The sequence below is a fragment of the Rana temporaria genome, chromosome 1 (genome assembly GCF_905171775.1).
Source record: "Rana temporaria chromosome 1, aRanTem1.1, whole genome shotgun sequence".
In the NCBI taxonomy this organism is placed as follows: Eukaryota; Metazoa; Chordata; class Amphibia; order Anura; family Ranidae; genus Rana; species Rana temporaria.
This window is the reverse complement of record NC_053489.1, coordinates 154,245,527-154,273,492: the sequence shown is the minus strand read 5'-3', so window position 1 is coordinate 154,273,492 and position 27,966 is coordinate 154,245,527. Positions and strand designations below refer to the sequence as shown.

The following is a 27,966-nucleotide window of genomic DNA, read 5'->3' as shown; positions in this document are numbered from 1 at the left end:
ATTCAGGCTCGCTCACACCAGCAGGCGCATTTTATCATTATTCACCCAGAAGGTTGCAATGTGGTATACTGCATTTAAACATGTTGAATTTTTTTTTAAATTAAATGACAGCATGTCTTACTTTTTTCAGTGTACACTAATGTAGATTGGTCTATGCATTGGGACTGCATTTTGGGAAAGGCTGCCTAGCCCAGCCTAATGCATATGGTGTGAATGAGCCCTACTGTAAGTATGATAGTGTCAGGGACATATTTGTCTGCTCTGGACTTTACAGAGGTTTAGGGTGCTTACTGGTCATTGCAGTAACTGGCAATTCTATCATTTGTTTTTCATTAGCTACAATAAATGCTATGCATGGCCTGTTTTATTATTATTATTACAAAGGGCTGTTTAAACTGATTTTTTTTCTTTACAGAAGTGCTTTTTTTTAACCGCTTCTGGACCGCCCTCTGTACATATACTGCGGCAGTGTGGCCCGGATGCGCAAAATCACATACCTGTACATGATTTTGTGCACGCGGAGTCGGGGCATGTGCACCCAGCCGGAGCACCGCTCCCGATATGATTGGACACAGAGGAAGCAAGTCAGTGGGTCCAGCGGCCGTGATGGCCACCACAACCTGCCGATCATTCACAGGAGACAATGAGCAGTGGTGTTCCCATGTAAACAAGGCACACCGCTGATCTGTCAGTGAGGAAAAGAGAATTCTTCTGTTTCAGCTAAGCTGAAAAACGATCTCTGTTTTCCTCCAGTGTAACACCTCCCCACAGTTAGAAAGCACCTACCTAGGACACAGTTAACTTTTCGCCCCTGGTGTTAACCCTGATCGCCCCTGGTGTTAACCCCTTCCCTGCCAGTGTCATTTATACAGTGATCATTGCATTTTTTTCAACAGTGATCACTGTATTGGTGTGACTGGTCCCCAAAAAGTCACACTTAGGGTCAGACTTTTCTGACACAGTGTCGCAGTCCCACTAAAAATCACTGATCACCACCATTACTAGTAAAAGAAAGCTCTATTTTTTGGGGAAAAAAGTACATCAATTTTGTTTGGGTACAGCTTTGCACGACCACAAAATTGTCAGTTAAAGCAACGCAGTGCTGTATCACAAAAAATGGCCTGGTCATGAAGTGGGTAAAATCTCCCAACGCTACAGTGGTTAAATGGATACTTTTTTAACCTTCACATTTTTGAAATGTCAACAGTAGTATAAATATACTTTTTTTTTAAATATTAGCTTCCATTCACATTTTATATTGCATTTTTTTGTAAGGGGGTAAGCAACCATTTCTTTTTCTTGCCAGTACAGCATTTCCATTGCTCAGACTTCCACCTAGGAGACCTAATGGAAAGAGATCATTTTTAGTAAAGGCAATTGCAGCTCTTTAAAGAATTGCATATTAGGAAGCTTCATGATTTAGCGAGGTCTCAGCTGGCTGCCAGCAGAGGTTTAGGAATGTGTTCTCTGGGGCCTGGTAGCACAAGATGAAAAGGACCCAGAGCTGGCAAAAAAGCAAATAAATGCTTTGACTTTAACTAAAACATCATAATTTATGAGGCTGCTTTCACACTCTCCAGCACAGCATGAATAGATAACAGTTTTTGCTCTAGCACAGAATATGTGCTGCTTTTCAGCATGTCCTTTTTATAGTGAGCTCCACATATCTATCATGAATGTGTAATGTTTCATTCCTACAACAGAATAAGTGGTCAGGCTTTAGCTGAGATCTTTTTTTCACAGTGTTAACAGCAGGTAGATCATTTATCTTGAAATAACTTAGGGTACCTATTTATGGAGAGAGAGGTTAGTATTGTTACTGTTATTATGATTTGTTATCCTTTGTAAGGAGCCATGTAGAAATAAGCTGTTACCACGGATCACAGTTTGAGGAGCTTGATATAATATTTTGTGTTTATATCTAACACAAAACTTTGAATTCCATGGCTTATATCTACTTCTCTCTTGTCAGTACTTGATAATAAAGGATGCAATGTAGGCTGTACTCCACAGTGTTAATGGCATGGACGGTATGAACACAAATGTAGTGAAGCAAGAAGATACTTTTTAATGGGTCAGATTACTCAAAAAATTCTACTTGATAGTCAACAATATTTTTTTTGTTCACACCAATGTGTTGCATTAGGCAAAAAAAAAAGAACTCCTCAGACTTGCATGCTGCATTTGAGTGCAGTTTGCCATTCAAGTAAAAATGCATGTCTACTTGTGCATACTGGTCTAAATGAAACAAGAATATGTATGATTTATTTATTATTTATTTATTATGTGGGAGTGGGGGGAGGAGGTGTGCACTAAACTGGCTTTTAACCATTAAAGCACATTACGTCAACAGGTTGGTAGGAGGAACCACTGAGGGAAGAGGAATAGGAATTTAAACCTTCTGGATGGCTAAATACCGTATGTATCAGCATATAACACGCGGCGGCATATAACACGCACCCCAATTTAAGAGAGAAATTTCAGGATTAAAAAAATTTAAAAATAAACCACTTAGAAGCAAAATAATGGTCAGTGTCCATCTGCAGCCTGTGTGTCCCTCTGCAACCTGTGTGTCCCTCTGCAGCCTGTGTGTCCCTCTGCAGCCTGATGTCCATTTGCAGACTCACTATCTCCTCATGCAGCCGCCCGTCATCTCGTACAGTCGTCATCTCCTGTTCACTCGGCGTCTGCAGTCACATACACAGTCCCGCCTCCACCATCAGCATTGGACCAGCTCCTGTGATTGACAGAACACTGGTCCAATGCTGGTGGTGGAGGCAGGACTGTGTGTGTGACGTCAAAGCCGAGTAAAGGGAATATGACAGCTTGGTGAATTCCGGCGGCACTCATTCCCCTCCGAGTCCGAGGTGCGCTATCGGCGTATAACACGCACTCCTGCTTTGTTCCCGATTTTCAGGGGAAAAAAGTTTGTGTTATACGCCGATAAATACAGGACTTGCATTTTCGAGGTGACAGAGTCCATGAGAAAGGTAAGTATATTACCTCTTCTTTCCGCAGGTATCAATATTTGCTGTTTGGATCCTGTGGTAACAGGGTCCCTTTAAGATCAACAAACATTAACATTTTATCAGAAAACTTCTAACCTCCAAAAGTACAAAAAAAAAAAAACAATTATCCAAAGCATGCCCCAGCTTCTAGACAGTCCTGGCAGACTAGGTATGGATATATTTGTCAGACAATTTACTTTTTTACTTAGTTTTGGTTAAAACAACCATAGTTATTGCAATATATTTAAATGGCATCCCTTTAAAGACCATTTTGATGATTAAAAACATATGGATAGACATTTAGGCTGTAAGGGAGGGGAGGTATGCATAGCAGGTGACATGAACCTGATGCTTCATCCCCTACTCTATTTCATTCTGTTAGTATACATCAATCATAATAATCATTATTTACACCAATCATTATATAGACCAGTAAATTGCAATGATGCTATTATTCCAACACTGAAAGGAGAGAGGGGAAGTGCATGTTTTTTTCTTTATCTCATTATTTCTGTGCCTATGGACATGTCTCCTAATCTGCCTAGAAAATTTCTATGTATGGTCCATGAGACTGTCCTCTCTTCTGAATAGCTGAAAAAGTTAAAGCTGGGCAAAAATATGTTGTTGAGTTTTGCGTTCATGTCTCACTGTTGCCAGGCCAGCATTAAATCTGTCCATAGCTGTGAGACTGTAGTTGTAAGATCTGACTGATTTAATTGTGGCATAAATGTGCATGCTTGTGTCTGCCCGGCATGCATATTTTAGTACTGAGCAGAAAACCTCAGTGCCAACCTTACCTCAGAGGAAGATGATTAGCAATTAGTCAGGAACATTCATGCCATTCGAACAATCGTAGTAAGCCAGGAGGTACCCACAGATGCAGCAGACTTCTCACAGATACTGTATAGAATTGCTTCCTAAACTGACTGGATTAGACATAAATTATCTATGCATTAGGACAGCTTTTTATTGTATAAATATTTATAATCAAACACTGTATACCAGTTGAATCATAGCGTTTAAACAAAATTCTGAATTGATTTAGTGAATAAAAGGCCATACATCAGATATTTACTATTGATTTATTAGAGTAAGGTACTACCCTTTTGTTAACTACAACCTTTTTCAATAAGTCTAATCATGACCAATTAATCAAAAGCACATGGTCTATGAATCCAGGAAATTAGCTATATGAGAATAATTAATATATACTGTAATTGGTGTGGTTTTCCAGATGTTTTATTATTGATTTATTTTTTCCAGTCTGTGTTGGTTTTATGTAAATAATCAATGTTCTTTTTTTTTTTTCTTTTTTTTTTTTTTTACCAAAGCTATATAGTGGAAAATAATCTTGCAGGTAAAATCCTGTGATTAATGCAAAGTACAGGAAGTTAGCCTGACAAATAAACTGATGGTTCTGTAAATTATTGCTTGTCTTAAGGGACAGGGGGGTCCTGGGTTGTAGAGGAAACACTGGGCAGCAGAGTGCTTTTAAGCTGTGTGTTTTCCAGCACTGAAGAGAAAATGTCTGCTTTGTTCTGTCTAGAATTTCTTCATTACATCATGGTTTACGTGCTAGGTATCCGATAACACTAACATGCATTGACTTGAAGCTGCATCATACATATTGTAAATTATGCAACACATATCTTTATGGCACTGATCTTCATAATCCATTTAAAGATAAGAATAAAATACTGAAGACATTTGAATAACATTTTGATTCATGTTGCAGTATGTTATAAATGATAAAGGTTTTGTTGCTTTTGTTACCTCCTAGCCATAATTTGAACAGTGCCATTGTAGGCAAAATGAAAACCGAGCACATAGGGTTTCATCCATAATTTCTGTTAAACATATGTTTTATTAATTTAGACAGATTGAAGTCTTCCTTGTACGTCCTGTAATGTACTGAACAAGATCTATGAGCAAGGTTCTTTAGCCACAGAGCCACATTGCCTATTGACACAATGTAATTCATTATATCTTGTGGAAGGAGGGAGGCTGTTACTATGGAAGCAGGGAAAAAGGAAAGCAGCAAGAGATGCTTTTAGCTGACCAGTCAACTGGATATTGACCAACTGTCTTTTCATGAGGAAGAAATAGATGGTAGTGAATAAGCTTGAGTCTAGTTTTCCAAGAAGCTGAACGATTTTCCCAAATCAATACAGCTCATCAGGCTTCAGAACAAAGGCTGCGGGGGATGCGACAGTGATTGAGGTGGTGATAGGTTCTTTTGTGTTTAAGAGCAGGCAGACCCAGGGGAAACCTAAGTCTGTGTTATGCTTTTCATTGCTTTCTCTGTGTGTTTCTTTCAGAGAAGGTCTTCAAAGATCTTGCTTTTTTTATTTTGTAAAGGATGCATAAAGGCTGAGAAGATTTTTCTTGCCCTTGTATTAAGCCATGCCACTCAGTTTTCCTACTTGGCTGCCTATTAGCCTTTGCTGTCTGCCCGTACAGAGCCTGAAAAAATAAATGGCAATCACCCAGACAACAGTTATTCCTAAACACCTCATTGCCTGTCTTTCCATGAACGTTCTAAATGGCTATTTACAAATAAAGAGAGGAATTACACTGTTTAGCCTGTTTTTCTGCTTAAGGAGATGTAATTAATAAATGTCGAATAAAGTCTTTCCTCTGTAACCACCAACAGTGCAAACAGCAATGCCTAGCCCTTTCAATGATTTTAATCTCTGCTTAGTACATAAACACAAGAGCAATGTGTCTCAAAGGTTTACAACTGTAGTTGCAGGAGCTCACTAGGGCATAAAGTGTTTCATTATGTGTCTTTTTGTCAGCTCTGCCCTATCTCCTGAGCTCCATTGCAGTACATTATTTGTCCAGCTAAAGCCCAGTGTTAAGGGTGACTAATCAGCAGCCCTGTGCTCCAGATGGTTTGATTACTGGATGTGGTTAAAATGACTCTTAAAACATTTGGCTCAGCAGCAAGCCTCTTAAAAAAAACTGTGGTATCAGATTTTTACATCTGAGCTATTATGATTTCCTTTTTCCAAACCTAAAGAAGGTGGAGTTCCAATTATTACTTCTTAGCCAAAGTGGAGCAGCTAACATTGCTTTATATGGCAATTAACAAACGTCACTCCAGTCTGAGACAATGGTAATAAAGAAATTAGTAATTTATATGTCCTAAAATTAGGAACCATATAGCTATACACCTCTTTTGCAAGCTAGAAATAAAATGAGACAGATGTATTAAATCATTCATTAGACAGTCTGTATATAATACAATCTTGCACAGATTTCTCTTTTTACATTATTTGTAAGATATTATGTTACTTAGGTTTACCATTAAAGTGGATTACATACAGTACACGTATGTTTCATTATACACTTGTCCTTTCAATATTTGTAGATGTTTTTTACATTTAAAAACAGTTGTGCCCTATTAACATTTGCTTACATAAAAAAAAAAACACAGTTGTGATTCTTGTTTGAATTCTTAATTTTGTCCACCAAGTTAGATTGTGTTTTTTTTACAACATTTAGTAATGCTTGAAGATGTCTTGTACTCTTCTCTGTCAATGTAATTTATTGTTTCACAAAGTGTCTTTGAGGGGGGATAAAAGGTTAATATGATGTATTCTTAAAGAGAAATAAACCATGACCCTCGTCCATTCTTGCTTAGTATTTATTTAGAAGCTAAGATCCCAAATGTTGGTTCTGTGATGGAGATGATTAAGAATTTAACAGCATCACATTTTGCTAGGAATAGGAAGGATGTCTGGATTAATTTGTATGTCGACTTCCCATGCCTTTATTACCAACAGGGGATTAGTAGTTCCTTGTGATGCAAAGGGGTTTATTTACTAAAGCTGGAGAGTGCAAAGTCAGGCTCACTTCTGCATAGAAACCAATCAGCTTCCAGGTTTTATTGCCAAAGCTTAATTGGCTGAGGTTAGAAGCTGATTGGATTTTATGCAGGAGTGAGCCTGATTTTGCACTCTCCAGCTTTAGTAAATAAACCCCAAAGTGTCCTGTGTATTATGTCTATCAGTGCGGTTTTCATACATAAAGAGACTGGGTGTACCTTTGCTAACTTAAAATGGGAGCATTTATCAAACTAATGCAAAGTTGTTAACTTTTTCTTGGATAAGCAACCCATATTTGCACCTTTAAATATTAAAAAATAATGAAACAAATCTTGAAGTGTATGCAAAGCCAAAACTTCATTTTAAGATTTAGTTAGAGTATGGAATGGTTAAGAACTGAATCAGTTTCTGTCCCATTAGAGAAATTTGCATTTACTTCCTGTGTCATAAATATAGCCAGGCAGAAGAGGACATTTCTTCAAAGAGCATTGATATTCAGTTGTCATTACTATAGGTGTCCCCATCGGGACAAGCTATACATTTCCACCCAAATCTATAGCTTGTCCCAACGGGGATACCTATAGTAATGACAATTGAATATCATCCCCATTGAGAACGTCTGCTTATGATGAAACGCGCCTGGGAAGGTATACACTGACGTCACCGCACTCAGCGGAAGGAGGAAGGGCTCCTATAATGCCGGCCGGCATTTTTTTACATGCTTTTAAACAATCCATGTTTGTAAGTACATTTCTTTTTCGATTTTATTAAATTTTTATACGGAATTATGCTTTCAAGAAATCTCCTCTTACTTCTGGCTATATCTATGAGGCAGGAAGTGAATGCAAATTTCTCTAATGCGACAAAAAATCTAAAAAGTGTGTATAAATTTCCCCAGTTGGGAAATGAGATAAATACCGAATGATTGTTCTAACGTCTCTCTAAATTGTATCCATAAACAACAAAAAAGTTTAGACTTACATACAGTTTTTAGTAGTTTTGTCACTACTTGTGCAGTGCCTGTAGACTCTTTGAACAAGTTGGGGTTTCCTGACCTATTGAATCTTTCACTTTTTAGGTTTTGTTTTGCTTTAGCAAATCTAGACAGCCTTGATTCTTAAAGTCTAACTAAAGGCAAAACAGTTTTTTTTAGTTTTGGGTAGAGTGGAGAGGGATTAAAACACCTGTCAGTTTTTATTGCTGTCTGTGTCCCCATTAAGGAGATTCACCCTTTCTGTTTGTCCTGTTTACCATTATCATTGAAGCAAAAGAAAATCCCCAATTTTGGGTTGTCCCCAGTAAAGTAATAGAGGGGAAATCTTCCAATGGGGACACTGGTTCTGGTGACCTGGGGTCCCTAAGAAATTTCCTTAATTTGAAGGGATTTCTTCTCATTTCCTGTTTGGCTATGGGACAGGAAGGGAAATCTCCACAATGGGACACAGATGGAGAAAAAAAATCTGACAGGGGTTATAATCCTTCCTTGCTCCATCCAAAATGTAAAAAAAAAGTTTTGCCCATAGTTCTACGTTATACTTTACATAGTTATCAGAAAGCTCTTTATACTTGGCATAGTAACTAGTTAAACTTCCATTCTACAATGACTTTTAGAGTCATTATAAAAGAATAACCTTTTAACCCAAGGTTGCAGTTTTTTTTTCTTTTGCGCAACACAATTGCATTTTGCATTTTTACACTACTGATAGATATTATATCAGATACAAATGATTATTTTCAGCTGACTCTGTAGGTATTAAAGTGATTGTAAAGTCTATTTTTTTCTTTAACCACATGCCGACTGCCGCACGCAGATATATACATCAGCAGAAAGGCACGGGCAGGCAAAAGGACGTATATATATGTCTCCTTTAAGAAGCAGCATTGTGGAAGCGCGCGCCCGCCGAAAGCTCTGTGACTCCGACAGCGGGTCCCGCGGACTCGATGTCCGTGGGCATACCCGCGATCGTGTCACGGTAAGGAAGAAGGGGGAAATGCTTATGTAAACAAGCATTTCCCCAGTCTTCCAAGTCTTCCAAGTGATAGGACAGTGAACACAGCTTCCTGTAATTGGAAGCAGTGATCACTGTCCTGTCACACACAGCCCATCCCCCCTACAGTTAGAAGTACTCCCTAGGAAACACTTAACCCCTACAACACCACCTAGTGGTTAACCCCTTCACTGCCAGTGTCATTTTCACAGTAATCAGTGCATTTTTATAGCACTGATCGAAAGTGCCCATTGTGTTTCCCATAATGGCGCAATCACGATAAAAAACGCTGATCAACGCCATTACTAGTAAAAAAAAATATTAATAAACATGCCATAAAACTATCCCCTATTTTATAGACGCTATAACTTTTGCGCAAACTGATCAATAAACGCTTATGACGATTTTTTTTACCAAAAATGTGGAAGAATACGTATTGGCCTAAACTGAGGAAAAAATATTTTTTTTTATATTTTTTGGGGCTATTTATTATAGAAATATAGTTTAAAAAAAACAATCTCTCAAGAGATATTTCTTTGCTTAAAATCTAAACTGCTTTGGAGATATATGGATTTAAAATGGCACTTACTCACATCTCTAACTGCTAGATAATCGTGATTGTAACCTATCATATGGCTCAATTGTGCATTAATAATCAGTCACACTTCACACACAGCCGTGATCAGAGTAGTAAAAATAAGCACTAAAACATAAGTTCTGCATCAGTCTGAGGCAACTGTTGTTGCATCTATCAAGTTGGGGATTATATACACTAGGGGCAGGATCACATTACCTTGGGAGCAGCAGTAACACAGTAGTAAACCCTTTTTTAATACCTATGTTTACAGCACTTTCAGTTACCAGCTATGCTGGTAGCCATCATGAAAATTGGATAGCTTTATTTTTGTTTCAGTTCAGAATAGTCTGCATATCTCACACTGAAGCCCTTATGTAGTAACATCTTCCAAATAGTACAAACAAACAAAATGCCATAGTTAGGATATATATAAAGTCACATCAGCATTTTTACACTTTTCTATGGGGAAATAGACATTGTGAATGCATTTAGTTGAATACTTGAGAAGCTCTGAAGGTAATTTAAAGTAAGCAGCAGGGAGTTTGTTTTACAAAGATGGAAAATATTCAGTCAGTCAGTCAACCTTGCGTGGATTTGTTTTTTGTAACCTAGATATGTGTTTTCAGGTTTTCACACCTGAATTCCCTATATTGTCAAACAGTTCTCACTTATGTAGTTTTTGTCTCACAACTCTATCTACGCTATAGTTGCAAAGAGAATGTTGTTGCTATCATTTTTGTTTCCTTTTTATAGGACAAACATATGCACAACACAATTAGGGAGCTACTTTGTTCCCTGATATCTCAATAGACTACAAAATATCATTGTTTTGGAAAAGATGGGGAAGTGTTCTGAAGTCCTGTTCTAGGGTGCTGCTCCATACATATACAGTAAGAGTGGGTGGTCACACTATTTTAGGATGTATGTTACTGGCTAGGTCACCAAGTTAAAATAAGGAAAAATGCAGGAAAAAAATACAGGGACTAGTAAGCCACAATATATATATTGTTTTGCTCTTCAGTTAAAAAAAAATTAAAAGACAAGAATTAAATATACAGCAAAGGAGTCTGATCGAGTGTATGTTACTGATCTAGGAAGTATTTAAGATATAATATTATTTAATAGCAATAGTGACCAGTCATCCAACTTTTGTTTAAGGATTAGGATAAGGATGTGAAAAATACATTACAGACTAATTGCTTTCTCTGCAAAATGCAATCTATGGGCCAGATTCACATAGAACTGCGGCGGCGTAACGTATCGTAGATACGTTACACCGCCGCAAGTTTTCATCGCAAGTGCCTGATTCACAAAGCACTTGCGATGAAAACTACGCTGGCAGCCTCCGGCGCAAGGCGGGCCAATTCAAATGGGCGTGTGCCATTTAAATTAGGCGTGCTCCCGCGCCGGACCTACTGCGCATGCTCAGTTTTGCAATTCCCGTCGTGCTTTGTGCGCCGTGACCTCATTTTTTCGAACGGCGACGCACGTAGCGTACTTCCGTATTCCCGGACATGTTACGCAAACGACGTTAACTTTTAAATTTTGACGCGGGAACAACGGCCATACTTTAAACAGCAATACGATTGCTGAGTAAAGTTAGGGCAGGTCAAACGACGACTAACTTTGCGACGGGAAACTAGAGTAGCAGCGACGTAGCGAACGCGAAAATCCGTCGGGAATCGCCGTAACTCCTAATTTGCATACCCGACGCTGGTTTACGACGCAAACTCCCCCCAGCGGCGGCCGCGGTACTGCATCCTAAGATCCGACAGTGTAAAAGAATTACACCTGTCGGATCTTATGGATATCTATGCGTAACTGATTCTATGAATCAGTCGCATAGATAGAAACAGAGATAAGACGGCGTATCAGGAGATACGCCGTCGTATCTCTTTGGTGAATCTGGCCCTATGAGTTTGGCAACTTTTATACATATTTGTAAAAAGCCTTTTTTACCAGTTTGGTTTGTTATTGTGTTCATTTAGATTTCACCCTTTCCCAGTAATCGTTTCAATTTTTGACATTAATGAAAATTGAAAAATTTGAATATGCAGGAAAGAAAATCAGAGAATAAGATTGATGTAAATTATTGTTAGTGATATACTGTAGAGTACCTAAACCTTTTCCATTTCCCCTGTAATCAGTATAAAGAACACAATAATCAAGACAGTACATTGTTTAGTATTCTAGTGATAACAAGCATGTATGAGCCTTGGAAACTTTTGTTATTGTTGTTGTGATTTTCATAGCATATTGGAATTCTATGGGGCCCAGGAGTGATTATTCCCTGTGGATACCCAAGGTAGTCTGGGAATATTAATAAAACCTTGTCTTGCTGGGATGCCTAATGAGAGTAATAGCAGAGCTCGCATGACTAAATTCAGTTAACATCTGAATGTAAGAGTTTTTTTTCCCCTCAAAGGCATTGTGAGCAACATAAGACATATTTTTAATGCTTGTATACTGTATATTTCATTTGTTTTTTATATTCCAGGTATCTTTGTGTTCTGTAGTGGGGTTTAGATATTTTAGCATTTTAATACCAACATGAAAATTAGGTTTACCATATTGGTTGACTTCTCAAAGATAAACAGTTTAGCTGCTACAAACCATTAATGTAAAAGCTGTGAACCATTTGTTGTTTTGTAGCTGCATCTATAGTTAGTCACTTTGAATTGTTTGCAGCAACAGCTCACCACCAATCCTTCATTGACTTATTTTGAGAATCTTGAAGCCTGCAGGGAAAAGGAAATAACAAAAGCCTTTTTACTAAGGATCCAGTTTAAGTATTTGTGCAAGCTTTTATGTTTTCTATTAGTAATTGAATGGTGAGATTTTTGTGTCTTTTATGTTTTCTCTTAAGCAGTCTTCATTACACACATATGCTTAATTACAGACTTAGTAACATAGTCCAGTTTACTGTACTTGTAGTGCAAAATGCATAAAGTATTCCTCTGTATTTACTTACATGTACTTATACATGTATGAAGAGTAAATGTCCCAGGACGTAGGGGAGGGGGGGAATTATGGCCCTTTTTATTTTCCTTCTTTACAAAAAGAGATTTATGAAGAATCACATTTTTTTCTAAACACACAGGTAAAATGTTTATGGGTGGACATTTAAATTCAGTTAAATTGAATAATAATCTAAAACAAATGGCTGCACATACTATTGTAAAATTTGTATATAGGTATGATAATTTTGTACGCAATAGAGAATAGCTTTATACCTTTTTTAAGCTCAAGCTGCCAGCACTATATTAAATCCTGAATAATAATAAAAATGATAATAATATATACTAAATTACAAAAAATACATGTTAATCTTACACTTTTTTAATGCATATTGTGTTAATTTTTTTATGCAAGTCACTAAATTGTATTCTCATGATTTAGTATAGGCATAAAATCAGTTTACTTTGTGTGGGATTAACTCTCATTTGGCAAAATTGTTTATTTTTTAAATGTTTTACATATTACTGCACATTTCATCCTGTTTATGCTGATATGTTTTTTTAAAAAAGAGTCAAAAAGAGAAAGAAAATAAGTAATTTTTGTATAATAATATTAACTGTAAAAAGTAATGTTTTACTGCGGGACATAGAAACAGCTATTACCTGCTGTCAATTCTTTGTTTCAATCTTAATTGTGCATACGCATAAACTATTTCCTGTTAATTTCAGAGGCCAATAAAACCAAAAAAAGGAAGAAAACGAAATCAGTAAAATTGTATATAATGGATTGATTCAATGGGTTCATAAACTGCCAAAATATACAAACTCACAAGTGTTCTTTTAACTTGCAGGTGTGTTGGTTGTTAATGTCACATGGCGGAATAAGACATACGTTGGTACTTTACTGGATTGCACGAAGCATGACTGGGCACCTCCAAGGTAAGATACTGACTTAAATCCAAACGGAGCCAACTTTGCCTAACTGTACCCTGTGGATGAGATACATACAGCTTTGAGTCACGCCTCTGTACATTTTATATACAGGATCAGAGCATATGACTCTTACTTTACTTTCCCCATATTTGATACATTTTTGAACCCTAATGCCCTGTACACATGATCGGTCAATCCGATAAGAACGGTCTGATAGATTTTTCCATCAGTTAACCAATGAAGCTGACTGATGGTTCGTCGTGCCTACACACCATCAGTTAAAAAAACGATTGTGTCAGAACGCGGTGACGTAAAACACAACGACTTGCTGAAAAAAACAAAGTTCAATGCTTCCAAGCATGCGTCGACTTGATTCTGAGCATGCGTGTATTTTTAACCAAGTTAAAACAAGTTTCAATTTTTTTAACCGATGGATAAATAACCGATGGGGCCCACACACGATCGGTTTGGTCTGATGAAAATGGTCCATCAGAACGTTCTCATCGGATTGACCGATCGTGTGTACGCGGCATTACTGTTTAGGCAATATGTCCCCCTTATGTCATAAGTATACTTTTTCTATACTACGACTCCTCCACACTAGTCTAATATGAAAATTATAACACAAAAGAGACATAGCAGAAATCAGTTCATGGAACAGGTCTTCTTAGATTAATTAAAATAAATTATATTTGACATACTGTAATGATTAAAGGAAACTCACTAAATGAAACTCAAGTCTTTACATAAAGACGGGTCGGCTAAAACTTGGCAACCTGTTCTGCAACAGATGGTGACCATACACATATAGGGCCATATTTACACAGATGTTAATTTCCTTCACAAAACATCTGGAATGTGCTTCTGGATTGACCATCAAACATAGTCATTGTACCACTGGATGTTGCCCTCAACAACTGGCTAGCAACTGGGATGAAAGTATTATACAGGGCAAAACAACAGGTTCAGTTTAATTTGTATCCCCATAGCTGGCTATATTTCCCTATACACCAACTGAATTCCATAATATGACTTGGAGTTTGCGGAGGTCTGACAGCTCTTTTCAAATCACCATGTACCAGCATGGGGGGCTTAAATGACAGTCCCTAAACACAAGCACAATTACATGGATGAAGGTACTTCCTGATACCCAGGGTAATATTCAAAGTAGACAAAGTTAAAAAATAAAATGTGTAAATGGTTACAAGGGCTGGCATTAAAGTCAACTTGATTTTTTTAGATGCTAGAAGGCTGTAACATAGTGAAAAGTGCATCTCTCTTAGGGACCATACATTATTTAAACTTTTCTTTTTTATATACAGGTTTTGTGATTCACCTACAAGTGACCTTGAAATGCGCGGGGGCCGTGGAAGAGGAAAAAGGGCAAGGTCGGCAGCACCAGGCCCACCAGCAGCAGCAGCAGCAGCAGCAGCTCCTGGTGGTGATGCAAATTTTACAGAATTAAGAGGGCTCCACAATAAAAATAGAGGAGGAGCTAATGGTAAAGGGAGACGTGGAAGCATTAATACTAGTGGTCGTCGTACCCCTCCAAACTGTTCAATGGAGGATGTTAAAGCAAGCCCTTCTCCTGTTGGCAAAAGGAAAAACAAGCCTTCAATGGAACTAGATCTTAATTCCGGTTCAGAGGACAATAAATCAGGAAAAAGGGTTAGAACAAATTCTCGTAGCATGCCAACAACTCCACAAGGCAAAAATGACTCTTCTTTTTCGGATCAAGGCTGCTCATCTCCCGTTTTAATAGACTGTCCACATCCAAACTGCAACAAAAAGTACAAGCACATAAATGGGCTGAGATATCACCAGGCACATGCACATTTGGATGCTGAAAACAAACTGGAGTTTGAGCAGGATAGCGAGGACAAAGTTTCAGACTGTGAGGAAGCACTGAGCAATGTGGCACTTGAATGCAATGAGTCAAGCACAAGTTTGGATCAAATAAAAACACCCATGTCGCCTGGTTCACAAAGTGCACCTGGCACACCAAAGGGCAAACGAGATTTAGCAAACAACTGTCCAAACCAAATGACTTCCAAAGCAGGCAAGAATTCTGGAAAAAAGAAAGTTCTTAATGTGGAACTTAATAACCTTCCCATAATATCAAACATGTCAGTTTCACTGGACAATTGTGCAGTCTTAGATGGCAATCTTACAGTAGAAATGCCAAAACTGGAAGCAGAAGGACTAATTGATAAGAAAAATGAAAAAGGTAAAAAATCCAACAACTGTAAGGTTGATAAAAACCTTTCAAAACTGAAAATGGCTCGGCCAATCGCTCCGGCTCCAGCTCCGACACCTCCTCAATTAATAGCTATACCTAGTCCAGCCTTTACAAACACTACTACAGGAACAATAACAGGATTACCCTCTTTAACAACTCCTGTTGGCCAGGCAACACCAAAGAGCCCCCCATTAAAACCTATTCAACCAAAGCCTACAATTATGGGTGAGCCAAGCACTGTAAATCCTTCTCTCGCATCACTCAAGGACAAAAAGAAAAAGGAAAAAAGGAAACTAAAGGAGAAGGAAAGTAAAGATGCTGAAAGCCCTACAGCAGACTCTAAAATGTGTAAAGTAGAGGATTTAAAAGAATCTGGAGTGGATTTATCTGGTAATTTTGTAAAAGATAATCTTAACAAGAGTGAATGTCTTACTAATGGACTGCCAGAAACACAAGAAAGCCGAATGGCTAGTATCAAAGCTGAAGCCGATAAGGTCTATACATTTACAGACAATGCGCCAAGCCCATCTATAGGAAGTGCCTCTAGGGTTGAATGCAGCACTGTGATAAATGGACAGTCTCCCATGGCTCCATTGCATGTCATGACACAAAATGGTGGTGATAGTTCTGCTGCTAAGACAAATAGTCCAGCATACTCCGATATTTCAGATGCTGCTGATGATGGTGGTTCTGATAGCAGATCAGAGGGCATGAGGTCAAAGACTAGCTCTCCCTCGGAAATTATATGTAATAAAGACAATGTTGTTAAGGGTCATTCTACACCTATTTCTCAATCATCTCAAATGAAAGAATCTCATTCTCCATATTATCATGGTTATGACCCTTATTATTCCCCAACCTATGTGCATTCTGGACAAGTCAACACTACTGTAACTGGAAATATAAATTCCCCTCAGGGTGGTAAAAGCAAAAAGGAAGCAGATGAAGAAGTTGAAAAGAAAGAGAACTTGGACAATATGGAGAGTAAAAAGAATGACATAATTTCTAATAATGTGCCACCTCAGCATCAATCTGTTATAACACAGAGGCACCCTGCACTAGCCCAGTCACTTTACTATGGACAGTATGCCTATGGACTATATATGGACCAAAAGTCTTTAATTGCATCAAACCCTGCATATAGGCAACAGTATGAAAAATATTATGAAGACCAGAGAATGGCAGAACAAAAAATAGCACAAACTGGAAGGGAGTGTGAAAGAAAAACTGACAGTTCTTCTAAGGAGCCAGGAAAAGATGATAGCAAAATGAAAACTATGCCATCTGCTACCATTTCAAAAGCACCTTCTACTCCTGAACCAAGTAAAGTGAACTCTAAAATAGGTGTTGTCAGTAAAACAGAAGATCAAGTAAAACCCCAAATGTTGCCTAATCATCAACAACTTTCGTGTGATAGCTTCAAGGCAAAGCAAATGGAAAACCACCAACTTATAAAAGAGGCAGTTGAAATGAAATCTGTAATGGATTCAATGAAGCAAACAGGAGTAGACCCCACTGCACGATTTAAACAGGTAAGACCTATAATTAATTAATGAGAGATTTGCCTGGTTTGTTAAGGTTTGCACTATGAAATATTGCTCTATTGGTTCTTCAGACTTGAATTACAGTTACAGCTGGTCTTTGAAACAATTGGATTGTTTCAATTTTGGTTCATTTGCATTATTCTTTATCGGCTATTACAGTTTTACTTTTGTAAGATTCCATATTAGTTTATTTGTACTTTTTCTATTTTGCAAAGCTCACATTTATTCTAAAATCATACAAAGGCATAAAGTATATCTGACACATGAGGAACATGTTACTAATCTTAGTAGACTTAAGGTAAGCAATTACAGGCAGATGTCTTCCTAAAAACAACAGATAGGATATTTGCGCTATGATACTAGGATCTGCTGTGACTCTCAACCAATGGTACTAAAAGGAAAAAAGATTAAAATCCACTTACAGAGACATTCTCTAACAAATTGAACATCCCAGTTTAATATGGAACACCTTAGATGCCAGAAACTGGTCTAGGGTCCCTTCTTTCTATCATTGGGTATCACATATACTTGCGGGCGCGCTCCTGTGATACAGCGAGCGGCCTTAGCCGCTCACTGTATCACTCGGGCCCGCCCCTCTGCGCGCCGTGTCACTGGATGTGATTGACCAATGGCTGCGCTGCTCTCAATCCATCCGCTCTAGCCAATCAGCGGCCAGGCTGAGCGGCAAAGAGGATCTCCGGACCGCGTGTGGGCTTTTGGACGTGTCAGGTAAGTAAAACGGGGGCTCGGGGGGGGGGGTGGCGGTATACACTGAAGTTTTTTCACCTTAATGCATAGATTGTATTAAGGTGAAAAAACATTTTCCTTTACAACTCCTTTAAGCTCTCCACATGCTGATAACAGAGAAACAAAGCACCAGAGAGGAATGACACTTTGGCGATAGACAGTAAACACTACAGATATATCTGCGTTGTTCAGATTTAATGACTAGGGTTTACCAACGAGTAAAGAGAGTCCATAACAATCAAGCAGTATTTTTTTTTTCAGTTTTGTTTTTCTTACAAGTAATCCCAATGTTAATGAAAACTTAAATGTAGATTTTTATCAGCTGTAGATTACATGTATTTGCACATTAAGGCTTCTGACAATTAATATCTGGTTTAACTGAATGAAATGTTCCTCTATTAAGGATGCTGACTCAAGGTGGCACCACTATATTTACCAGTCGAAGTACATAGAACAGCAAAAATCTGAGGAAGTAGAGAGAGACAAAAAGATAAAGGAAGAACATTTGCAGAAAACTCCTTCCAAAGAGAGTCTGTTACCAGTGACATTACCAGTCACAAAAGAAGAGACCAAAGAGGTCAAGCGTCCAGAATCCCAGTTAGCAGAAGAAAACAAGAGTAGGAATGAGGACAGGAAGACTCCTGTAAACTGGAAAGATTCAAGAAATGCAAGAGTTGCTGTTTCCTCACCTATGAGCCAACATCAATCATATATTCAGTATTTGCATGCCTATCCATATACGCAGATGTATGATCCCAATCACCCAGCATATCGAGCAGTGTCTCCAGTTTTGATGCACAGTTATCCAGGTAAATAACATACATTCAAACCATACAGTTTTTATATCTTTTTCAAACATCTGTAGGGAAAAGGAATATTTGTTTTTCAAGTTTTTTTTTATATCCAAATGCTCACCTTTTAAAGTCTTCAAAACAGAGCAGTTACTTTATTGCAATTGTGTGTTAATTTAGTCAACTAAATGTTTTTTGGTCAGCCATAGAAAGTTGTTTCTCAGTATAGATTTTAGCTACAGTGCTCATGTTAGCGCATTGCTTACTGTTGAACTTAGCCCTGAAAGGAAAGATTTTATTTCAGAATAGACACAGAGGTTGATTTACTAATGGCAAATAGTCTGTTTACCTTGTAAGGGATGTTGTAATTTGCGCGGCAATTTACCCTAGAGCCTAAAAATGCCCAATTATATGCAAGCAAACAAAATAAAATAAATTTTGCTTGCACATGAGTGGATGGTCAACCGTGCTTCATCTAATTCACTAAACTCTGGGGCACATTTTATTGCAAAGTGCAGCTTCCCATTCAAGATAAAAGCTTATTTGCCTATAAATCTATCCCATACTTGTCTACCGCAATAAAGGCATATTATTTTCTTCTTTGCTAATTGTTTTAGAATATACAATGAGATTTAAACGTGAAACCCAATGTGCATTCTTGGCATTCCTTAGTGCCATGGCAAATTAAGTCCAGAGTAATATTATCCTAGGGCAGCCAAAGAAGATGATCAGAAAGCCCAAACCTGGGACAAGCCAGGGAACAAATGCCAGTTGCATCACTAGAGAGGACAGAGGAAGTGAATATAGCAGGGTTTAGCTCCACTTTAAATATACTAGAGATTTTGTTGCACAATCTCACTGACATCTAATGTCTTTGGTCAGGTTTACTCTTGGAATACCAGACAGGCTGATATCTCACATATATATATATATATATATATATATATATATATATATATATATATATATATATATATATATATTTGTCCCCATCTTGGACTTGTTGTAATGCATTTTGAATCCTTGCTGATGAACAGAGGAGATAAACACCTGATTTACGCCTTCTTTTCCTTTTCTTAATTAAAATGGAAAAGATTAGAGCAAGTTAAGCAGAGACTTCCCAACAAGTTGAAAAATCATTGTGTAAGAGAACAAGTCTTTAGCATGGTTGTAATCACTTGTTGTTGTTTTAAGCCCTGAAAAGCCAAGTCCTTGTCTAGTCGCAACAGACAATGGAATTGGGCAATGTAAGGGATCACACAAAGCATAGTCCGGTGGTATCACTAGCTCATCTCTTTCCTAAATAGCATGCCCAAACCTATATATAGATATATCTACTGTATATAGATAAATATACTGAATATAGTTATGCAGCTGTATGTACTCCTTCAAGGTGTTAGAAAAAGCATTGTCATTTCTGGTAAAAAGTAATGCTCTAATATTTAAAAGAAAATGAAACCTTAACCACAGTAAAAATATTTGTTTCTATTTGTCACAGGGGCTTATCTTTCCCCAGGCTTTCCTCACTACTCCGTTTATGGAAAAGTGTCAGGAAGAGAAGAACCTGAGAAAGCCAGCACCAGTCCTAATATGGGCTCAAAACCATCATCTGAATCAAAAGCATTGGACTTGCTGCAGCAGCATGCCAATCAGTACCGCACCAAGTCTCCAGCTGTAAGTGTCATATCATCTGTGTTTTTTTAAACCCATCTGTTTTTTCTATTTGTTTTAAATTTTATGTTTAAAACAATTTTCCTTTGAACCTATTCCACGTGTTCATTATTATTACAATGCTACAGTATTTTGCCACTTCATTTGGGGCCAGAAATTAGAAGAATATTATCTCTGTATAGTTAATCTAGAACTCACACAGGGGTTAGGAATCTCTCTCTGTCATCATTTAACAGAGAGCTGCTAAAGGACCATTTGCCAAGCACCAGCGTTTTCACATGGGCTGTAGGATACTGTTACATGCTCCCACATACCTGTCATTCCCATTTTTTTTTTTACTCTTGATGATTAAATATAGGTATAGAAGGGCAAAGTTAAATAAAAGCTGCTAATGTCCACTAGCTCTCCAGAAGATTTACCCCCCAACCAAGGCCATTTTTTGTTTTTACTAAGGGATGTGCTGGATTTTATTGCCTGCTTTGCAGGAAAAAAAAAAAAATATATATATATATATATATATATATATATATATATATATATATATATATATATATATATATATATATATATATATATATATATATATATATAAATAACAAAATTCACCACATCCTGGCTGACCAAACAGAGCTCTTCCTTGTTTACATTAGTGGGTGCCAGCGGACAACCATTGGGTGCTGATCAGCTTGTGCTGTGTCTAATCACAGCACAGCCATGGTGTGCGCTCCCCCTTACCCAGAGGTGCTGGATCATCTACTAGGTATATGATCCAGCACAGGAGAGGCACTCTGTTGTCATACTCATATGCAAGGAGGTTGATAAACGGTTAAATATTGGTGTGGAAGAGCAAAGTTAAATACAACCTGCTTATGTGGCCAAGTGAATCTATAGCCTTTAAAAGAACAAGTTCACGTTAAAATTATTACCTGTTAAACTTTAATAAATAAATCTGTAATAAAATTCACACTTTAATATAAACATTTGAATTTTGCTATTGCATTACATGTCATTTCATTTGGACATCATGTTTTTGGGATTTATTTATTTATTTATTTATTTTGAAAATATATGATACTCTGATTGTCTGTGAGCCACAACATACTTTCTAAACACCACATACCCTGTACCATTTTGAGTTTCTGATCAGGAATAGGAGTGAACATGCTGTCTGAATATAGATAACTACTGTGCCTAATTATTTTTTTAGTCTTGTGCTAGCATCTGTGTTGTGTTTAGTTAGTATTCTAAAGCTTAAGACTCTATGCAGGAGGTATATTGGAAAATGTACACTATATAATCCATTGTGTCTGCTACACAGCTGGCAGAAAAAGCTTCAACTGAGCGTGAACGAGAAACAGAAAGGGAGAGAGAGCGACATTCACCTTTTAGCCAACGACATCTTCATACGCATCATCACACACATGTTGGGATGGGATATCCTCTCATACCTGGACAGTATGACCCATTTCAAGGTTAGTACCTGTTTTATCTTAAATCTTTGATCCTTAAATCTTTGAATTAATTCTATTTCATGGATTGTTACCTTTATGATGCTTCTGTTTTTGGTATGATTTCAAGTTTAGCACAGTGTTTGATAGGTATCTAGTACTATTGTGATCTTTGTTGCATTCCAAAAGACTGTTTTTAGTCAAAAAGAAAAGCATAGTATGTACGAAGTCTAATAATTTGTATGCATGTCAGCAGCAGTGCACAAGCCAAGTAAATTGCCAGTTTAATGACTTTGGGACATCCAGCAGCATCTGTATCACATTATCAAGAGCGTGTGGTATTTATTGTTTTAGGATGCAATTTAGCTATGCCTTCCTTTGTTCACAAAGAATCCTACCAATGCTGTATACATACTACCCATGAAAGCAAATTAGCAAGTATGCACTGTAGACTTTGAACAGTGCAGAATGAGTTTGTATGTTCTTTAATGAACATTATGGCATAATAGACAATGTAGCAAGGTCACAAACTAGCATAAAATACTGCTAATTTGCACTTCATTGTATCTAGATGACTTTTGTTCAGGGCAATTGGGTGTAAAGTCTTATCTAGCCTTACCATCTTTATACAATTTAAAAAGAATAGATAGATTGCATGCATTTTCTGTTCTTTGTGTATATTTAAATACACTGGTTAAACTTCAGAGTAATATGTTCTGATCTGTATGCATACTGATAGGTTTCATTATGTATTTCAGGGTGTGAAAGATAAAATACATATATGTATTAATATACTGAATAAGTCCACTCTATGGGTTAAGAAAAAATATAATAATGTTATGGAAGTAGTATGAGAGTGAAGATTGTCTAGTAGAAAGCATAGTGATTGTGTGAATTATCTCAGTCCACCAGCCAAATTGAAATTCATTGTCTTATATTTGTAATGGTGTGACTGTTTTATTTGTGAAAAGTTAGGGGAAGAGAGTTTGTGATGCATGTGCACTGCATTCAAGTGAATGTACTCACACGGGGCTTTTCCTCTAGGGTTGACCTCTGCTACCCTTGTTGCCACTCAACAGGTGGCTGCTCAGGCATCTGCATCCGGTATGTTTCCTACACAAAGAAGGTAAATAGAGTATCTTAGTCAATGGCATTGAAACTATTAATATCTATATATTTGAGTGGAACTTTTCAGTATTGCAAATTTTAATCATCATGGAGCCCTAATACTTTATAACACAAGCAAAAAAAACAAAAACAAAAAGGTACAATGGCATGTTTTCCATTATGTATATACAGTACGTGTAATATAAATAAATATAAATAAATAATATAAATAAAATAATAGCAAAATTGATTGTAGAAAGATATTTACGTCATATTATTTGAGATAATTTTGTTGAAACGTTCGTATTAATCAGTCATAGGCATTAAAGAATTATTGTTATAAGTTTAAAAAAATCATGACCACTTGAATAAAGCTTTATAAACTAGTTAAACCCTCTATTCAACCGATTAATAGTTTGCACTATGCTGGAGCACAGAGTCTCCCTAGGAATAAATAAAAGGTTACTGTGCATCCACAGACAGGCAGATTTTGACAGGTGGTTTCACAGTTTCATGGCAATAGCTTACTGGATCGAGGACAGGTGAGTATATGACTTGTTTGGGGTTGGTTATAGGAGAAAGTAAAATCTAAGTGTAACAGCACTAGCAAAGGTGCCAATACATTTTAAGAATTTCTTATGTTATCACTCCAAACTTAAGCATGATCCCACCACCCTTTGGCAAGTCCACATCAGAATATTTAAGAATTCTGTATTAACTTGTAACCTTACCAGTAATTTTAATATTTTAAGCAAGAGACAGAGCTGTAAGTACGGCCTTTTGCCAGCTAATTGGGGGAAACTGTGGCAATTGGGGTAGTTATTGTAACCACTTGATTACTAGCAGGTAGATTACCCAAATGAACTGCACATCATGTTTGAGACAGGTAATGCTTTACTTTTGTGGTAATTAATAACCACATTTAAAAAAACTGTTTGGTGGTCAGTGACATTTTAATCTCTCATTCCCCCCCCCCCCTCACACACCTAAAGTCTGCTGCCAATTAATTCCTTCTTATAATCCTTAATCCTTCCCTTTCTCCATTGTGAATGGGGTGAATATTTGTAAACACACACAGTATTTACACTTGTGATATATTTGATCGGTTGAGATACAGAGGCACTCTGATTGGCTCTGATTGTTTTGTCTGATCTGTGCTTATGTCACTGTGATCACAGACATTGTGCCATGCACAAGCTGTAAGCATAGCACAGTTTAGAAATAGTGCTCCAATGAGCCCACCATTTTTACTAAAAGAAGGTAATACAATAGTAAACATGTCTAATCACTAGATCCCAAATGATAGTGGCCAGTCAGCAGCCTAAGGGGCCACCCACAGGCAGGAGATTGTCACCTAATCTAATAAAAAAAAGATGAATTGGGCAGCAGCCATCTCAGGTCTATAAGCACCCTATGCTTGGCTTTAATCGCCGAAAGCACAAGTTTCATTGAACATTTTTGTGCTGCTTAGTCCAAGATTAATATGAAAGTGACAATTACTCTTTAATCTGCAGAACAGTTACATTTGTGTGCTTGCTTCTGTAAGAATTATTGTCAGCACATAAAACAATAAACAAATGAATAAAGAGCCGATTATTTAGATAACCTAAAGAACACCCACAATAATAGTTGTACGTGGAATCTGAAAAACAAAGTATAAGAATTAAATGGCAGATTTATGTAAGTCATCGTTGAGCATTTTTCAAACTCCCTTTTGCTGGTCAACCCTGTACACCTTAGAATTATGCAACTTGGGTTTACAAGACCCAGCAGGATAAATTTCATTGTATGTATAATGGGAAGTTTTCCAACCATGAAATCAAGCTTGTTTGATAACAATTCAAAGGGCACCCATGAGACTGTTAGAAATGAATTTCCCATATTTCTCTTTGATTATCCACTCAGTATTAAATAAATAAATGAATGTATACCAGCAATAACATTTCTGTGATAATAAAATGAAAATGTCCTCATGATTAGGATGTGTGCATTGTACAGTGCAGTTTAAAGAGCAGCATATGTGTACTTGTATGTAACTAATTTTTCCCCTAATTATAAAACGAATAATAGTAATGATAATTATTTTCTTTCTTTTTCAGGGAATGAATACATAGAAAATGTACATTAAATCATGTGACTGGATCACATGGGAGAGTGATTAATTACAGACATCAGTTCCATGGTGTTTACCTAGAATGCCTAAATGAGAGGCAAAACACGTCATGTCATTTTTTTTTTTTTGTAAATTCCAGATTCTTGTTTATTTTTATTTTCTTTTAATAGCGGAATAATATGTTCCTGTAATAAATGTCTGTGTGCAAGTACAATACATACAGCATTATGTTTGTATATTAACATGCACACAAATATATATAAATAAATATATATTCTTTACATTTTTGTATCTATAACCAGGCTCAAACACTCATAGAGTCTGCTGCTAATCTGCACACTACCCGATTTAAAAAGAAAAAAAAAATGTAACTGTCATGTTGACTAGTGTTTACTACAAATGGCTGTTGATTATTTTTTTCCTTATAATGTAAATATTGTTATGTATTCACGTGCCTGAAATTTTCAGAAACTAATCATATTGGCCATAGGCTGTAAGGCAGGCTGTAAAATGAGGACACTTTGGTACAATGTAGATGTCTCTTTGGTGGCTCCCGTTAAGATGCATCGGTGTAAAATGTTATTGTAATAATTGTTTTATTGTAATTGTGTATTGTGAAAATGTACATATGGAAGGCATGGGGTTTCCAGTACCATGGTATAAGTAAATCTGCTGTACATACTGTATAAATCTGAGTAAATAATGAACATCTGTGAATAATAAAATGTCTCTTTTAATCTTGAATGACAAATAACCTGAAGACCTGCATACCACAAGACATCTGTGATTGTTCTATTACTTGAATAGTCCTGCAGTCTTTTTTTAATGTTTACAATTATCCCGTTTTAGAAGAGAGAATATAATGCCATTGCCTGGTTACTTGTTTTATGCTGTAATCTAGTTTATTTTATGTAAAATGTATATTGAACGCTTTCTTTTTATACCTGCCTTAAATAATTTGGCAATCAGAATTAAAGAAGTTGTTTTTGTACTGCTTTGTCCATTGTAGTTTTGTTATTTCATTTCATTTAGAAAACTTTCATGAGAAAATCACAGGTGCTGTTTTAGCTGACCACCTTCTGAAATTATTAGTGTATTTCTGGGCAAAAAAAAAAAGGCAGCACATTCTGCAATACATGCAATATCCCCTTGTCTTATTCCTTTAAAGACACTTCAAATATAACAAAAGAACTCCCTTCTTATCTCCACAACAAATATGGGGAGGGGGTTATAGTTTAGAGAAGTGAGCTAGGCAGGTTTGGTTAGATCCCTTGAGATAACCCCAGCAGAGTGATTGTGAGTATTTTATTTTTTTGCATTTATCAAACAGATTTAGCAGATGCTTTCAATTGATTATTTAACAGACTTAATGGAAGCAAATACTAGTTTTATGTAAGGGTTTACTTCAGTACTTTCTGAGAAACTCATCCAACAAAAGTATGCTTAATAATGCATTTTAAAATGTAGAGGTCAGATTTGGAAACATCCAGGTTCCTATCAAGACAGGTTGCTTTTGGATAATAAAGGGAAAGGGGTTACTGTACTGCTTTGCGTATTATGTCCAGTAAAAGCTCTGGAATGCCACAAATGTCGGAAACAAATTTCCATGGTAAGAATTCCAACAAAAAGGATGTCCTAGAAAGAGTCTAGCAAAGGACAGCAAATATAATATGAGGCCTGAAGAACCTCCGCTATATGGAAAGGTTAAGTGAATGACATTGATTTACCTTACAGAACAGACACTGAAATTGGAGTTCCGCCCACATATTTGTTTGTTTTACATCCCCGCTGCTTCTATAAATAATATACAGTAAATCATCTCTATAATGCAATCCCAGTTTGAGTACATCCTTTTTAGAATTTACTTACCTTAGTTTTCGTCTTTCTGAGTGCTTCCATCTTGATTGTGGGCATATGAAGCCCACTAGGACTCTCTTCCGGTATAAGGTGCTGCTGGCTACCCATCTTGCACCTCCTGATTTTTCGCATTCCCCATCTAAACAGGGTGTAGTGCAGGTAGTGTGTCTGGTTTCCATCACAATGGGCGGTGATGGAGGAAGGGCCCGCACGTTGTTATGGCAACAAATACTGCAGGTGATGCCCACTGACTCCTAAAAATGATGACACACATCTCTTAGGAGCACAGGTGCCGCAGGATATGACATACATCGCCGCCGCCCGGAAATGGCAGATTAGAGAGGATGACCAAGCAACAAGACAGATACAGTTAGGCCTCGTACACACGACCAGACATGTCCTATGAAAACGGTTCACTTTGACGCATGCGTGGGATTTCGGGCCAGCGGACATGTCCGATGGTCAGTACGGACAGACGGACAGGCTTCCAGTGAACAAGTTTCTTAGCATGCTAAGAAACTTTTGTCCGCTGGAAACCTGTCTGCTAGGCCGGAAAACTGTCCGGTAGGCCCTACACACGGTCGGACCTGTCCACGGAAACTGGTCCGACGGACATGTTCGGTCGTGTGTACAAGGCCTTAGGGAAAACATTTGGTCAAATGTTTTGCGAGCAGAAAGGAATTGATAAAGATGAAACTATGGGTGGAACTTTGTTTTAAGAGGAGACCAGACCCCATCTACAAATTAAACTGTTGCCACTAGTGTAACACATAGAGATGTGCCTTAATACCCACACACTGCGCATATGCATTGCTTGGTGGCTCATGTTTCTGTGCTGTAAGGCTGAGCAGTTTTCGATCCCTGCCAATGAGCGGTAGCCAGTCCCTTAAAGAGGCCAAGTTGTTCAAGAAAAGTGTCAGTTAGGGGGTTGAAAAAAAGCATTTAACGCTTACTGGACAATGGGCAGCTTTTATACATTTATACAAAACCTTTATCCCAAAAGGAAACATAAACTGTATTTAGAATTTCCATCTAAAATTGCAACTGCACCTAACACTACACATTTCACCAGTCGACAATGCTCATGTCCTAGGGAGCCTCTGTTTCACCTTCATAAAGTAGAGCGACCCTAAAACTGGCCATACACTAGAAGATT

The 27,966-nt window shown here is 37.4% G+C and overlaps 1 protein-coding gene across 3 annotated transcripts in view; it reads left to right on the top strand.

The window, feature by feature from the left end:
- ZNF608 (zinc finger protein 608) overlaps positions 1–25,944 on the top strand; it is a 103,099-nt gene extending 77,155 nt beyond the window's left edge. Inside the window, exons 4-10 of one of the 3 annotated variants that reach the window (XM_040344502.1) lie at positions 13,212–13,299; positions 14,616–17,064; positions 18,227–18,632; positions 20,113–20,288; positions 21,604–21,757; positions 22,778–22,859; positions 24,940–25,944. In XM_040344502.1, the coding sequence (XP_040200436.1) occupies positions 13,212–13,299; positions 14,616–17,064; positions 18,227–18,632; positions 20,113–20,288; positions 21,604–21,757; positions 22,778–22,859; positions 24,940–24,946 (3,362 nt within the window). In that variant the 3' untranslated portion in view covers positions 24,947–25,944. Of the gene's footprint in view, positions 1–13,211; positions 13,300–14,615; positions 17,065–18,226; positions 18,633–20,112; positions 20,289–21,603; positions 21,758–22,777; positions 22,864–24,939 lie in introns of those variants that run through there. The other 2 variants (XM_040344519.1, XM_040344510.1) reach the window with 2 other exon arrangements.
- The last annotated feature ends 2,022 nt before the right edge of the window (positions 25,945–27,966 follow it).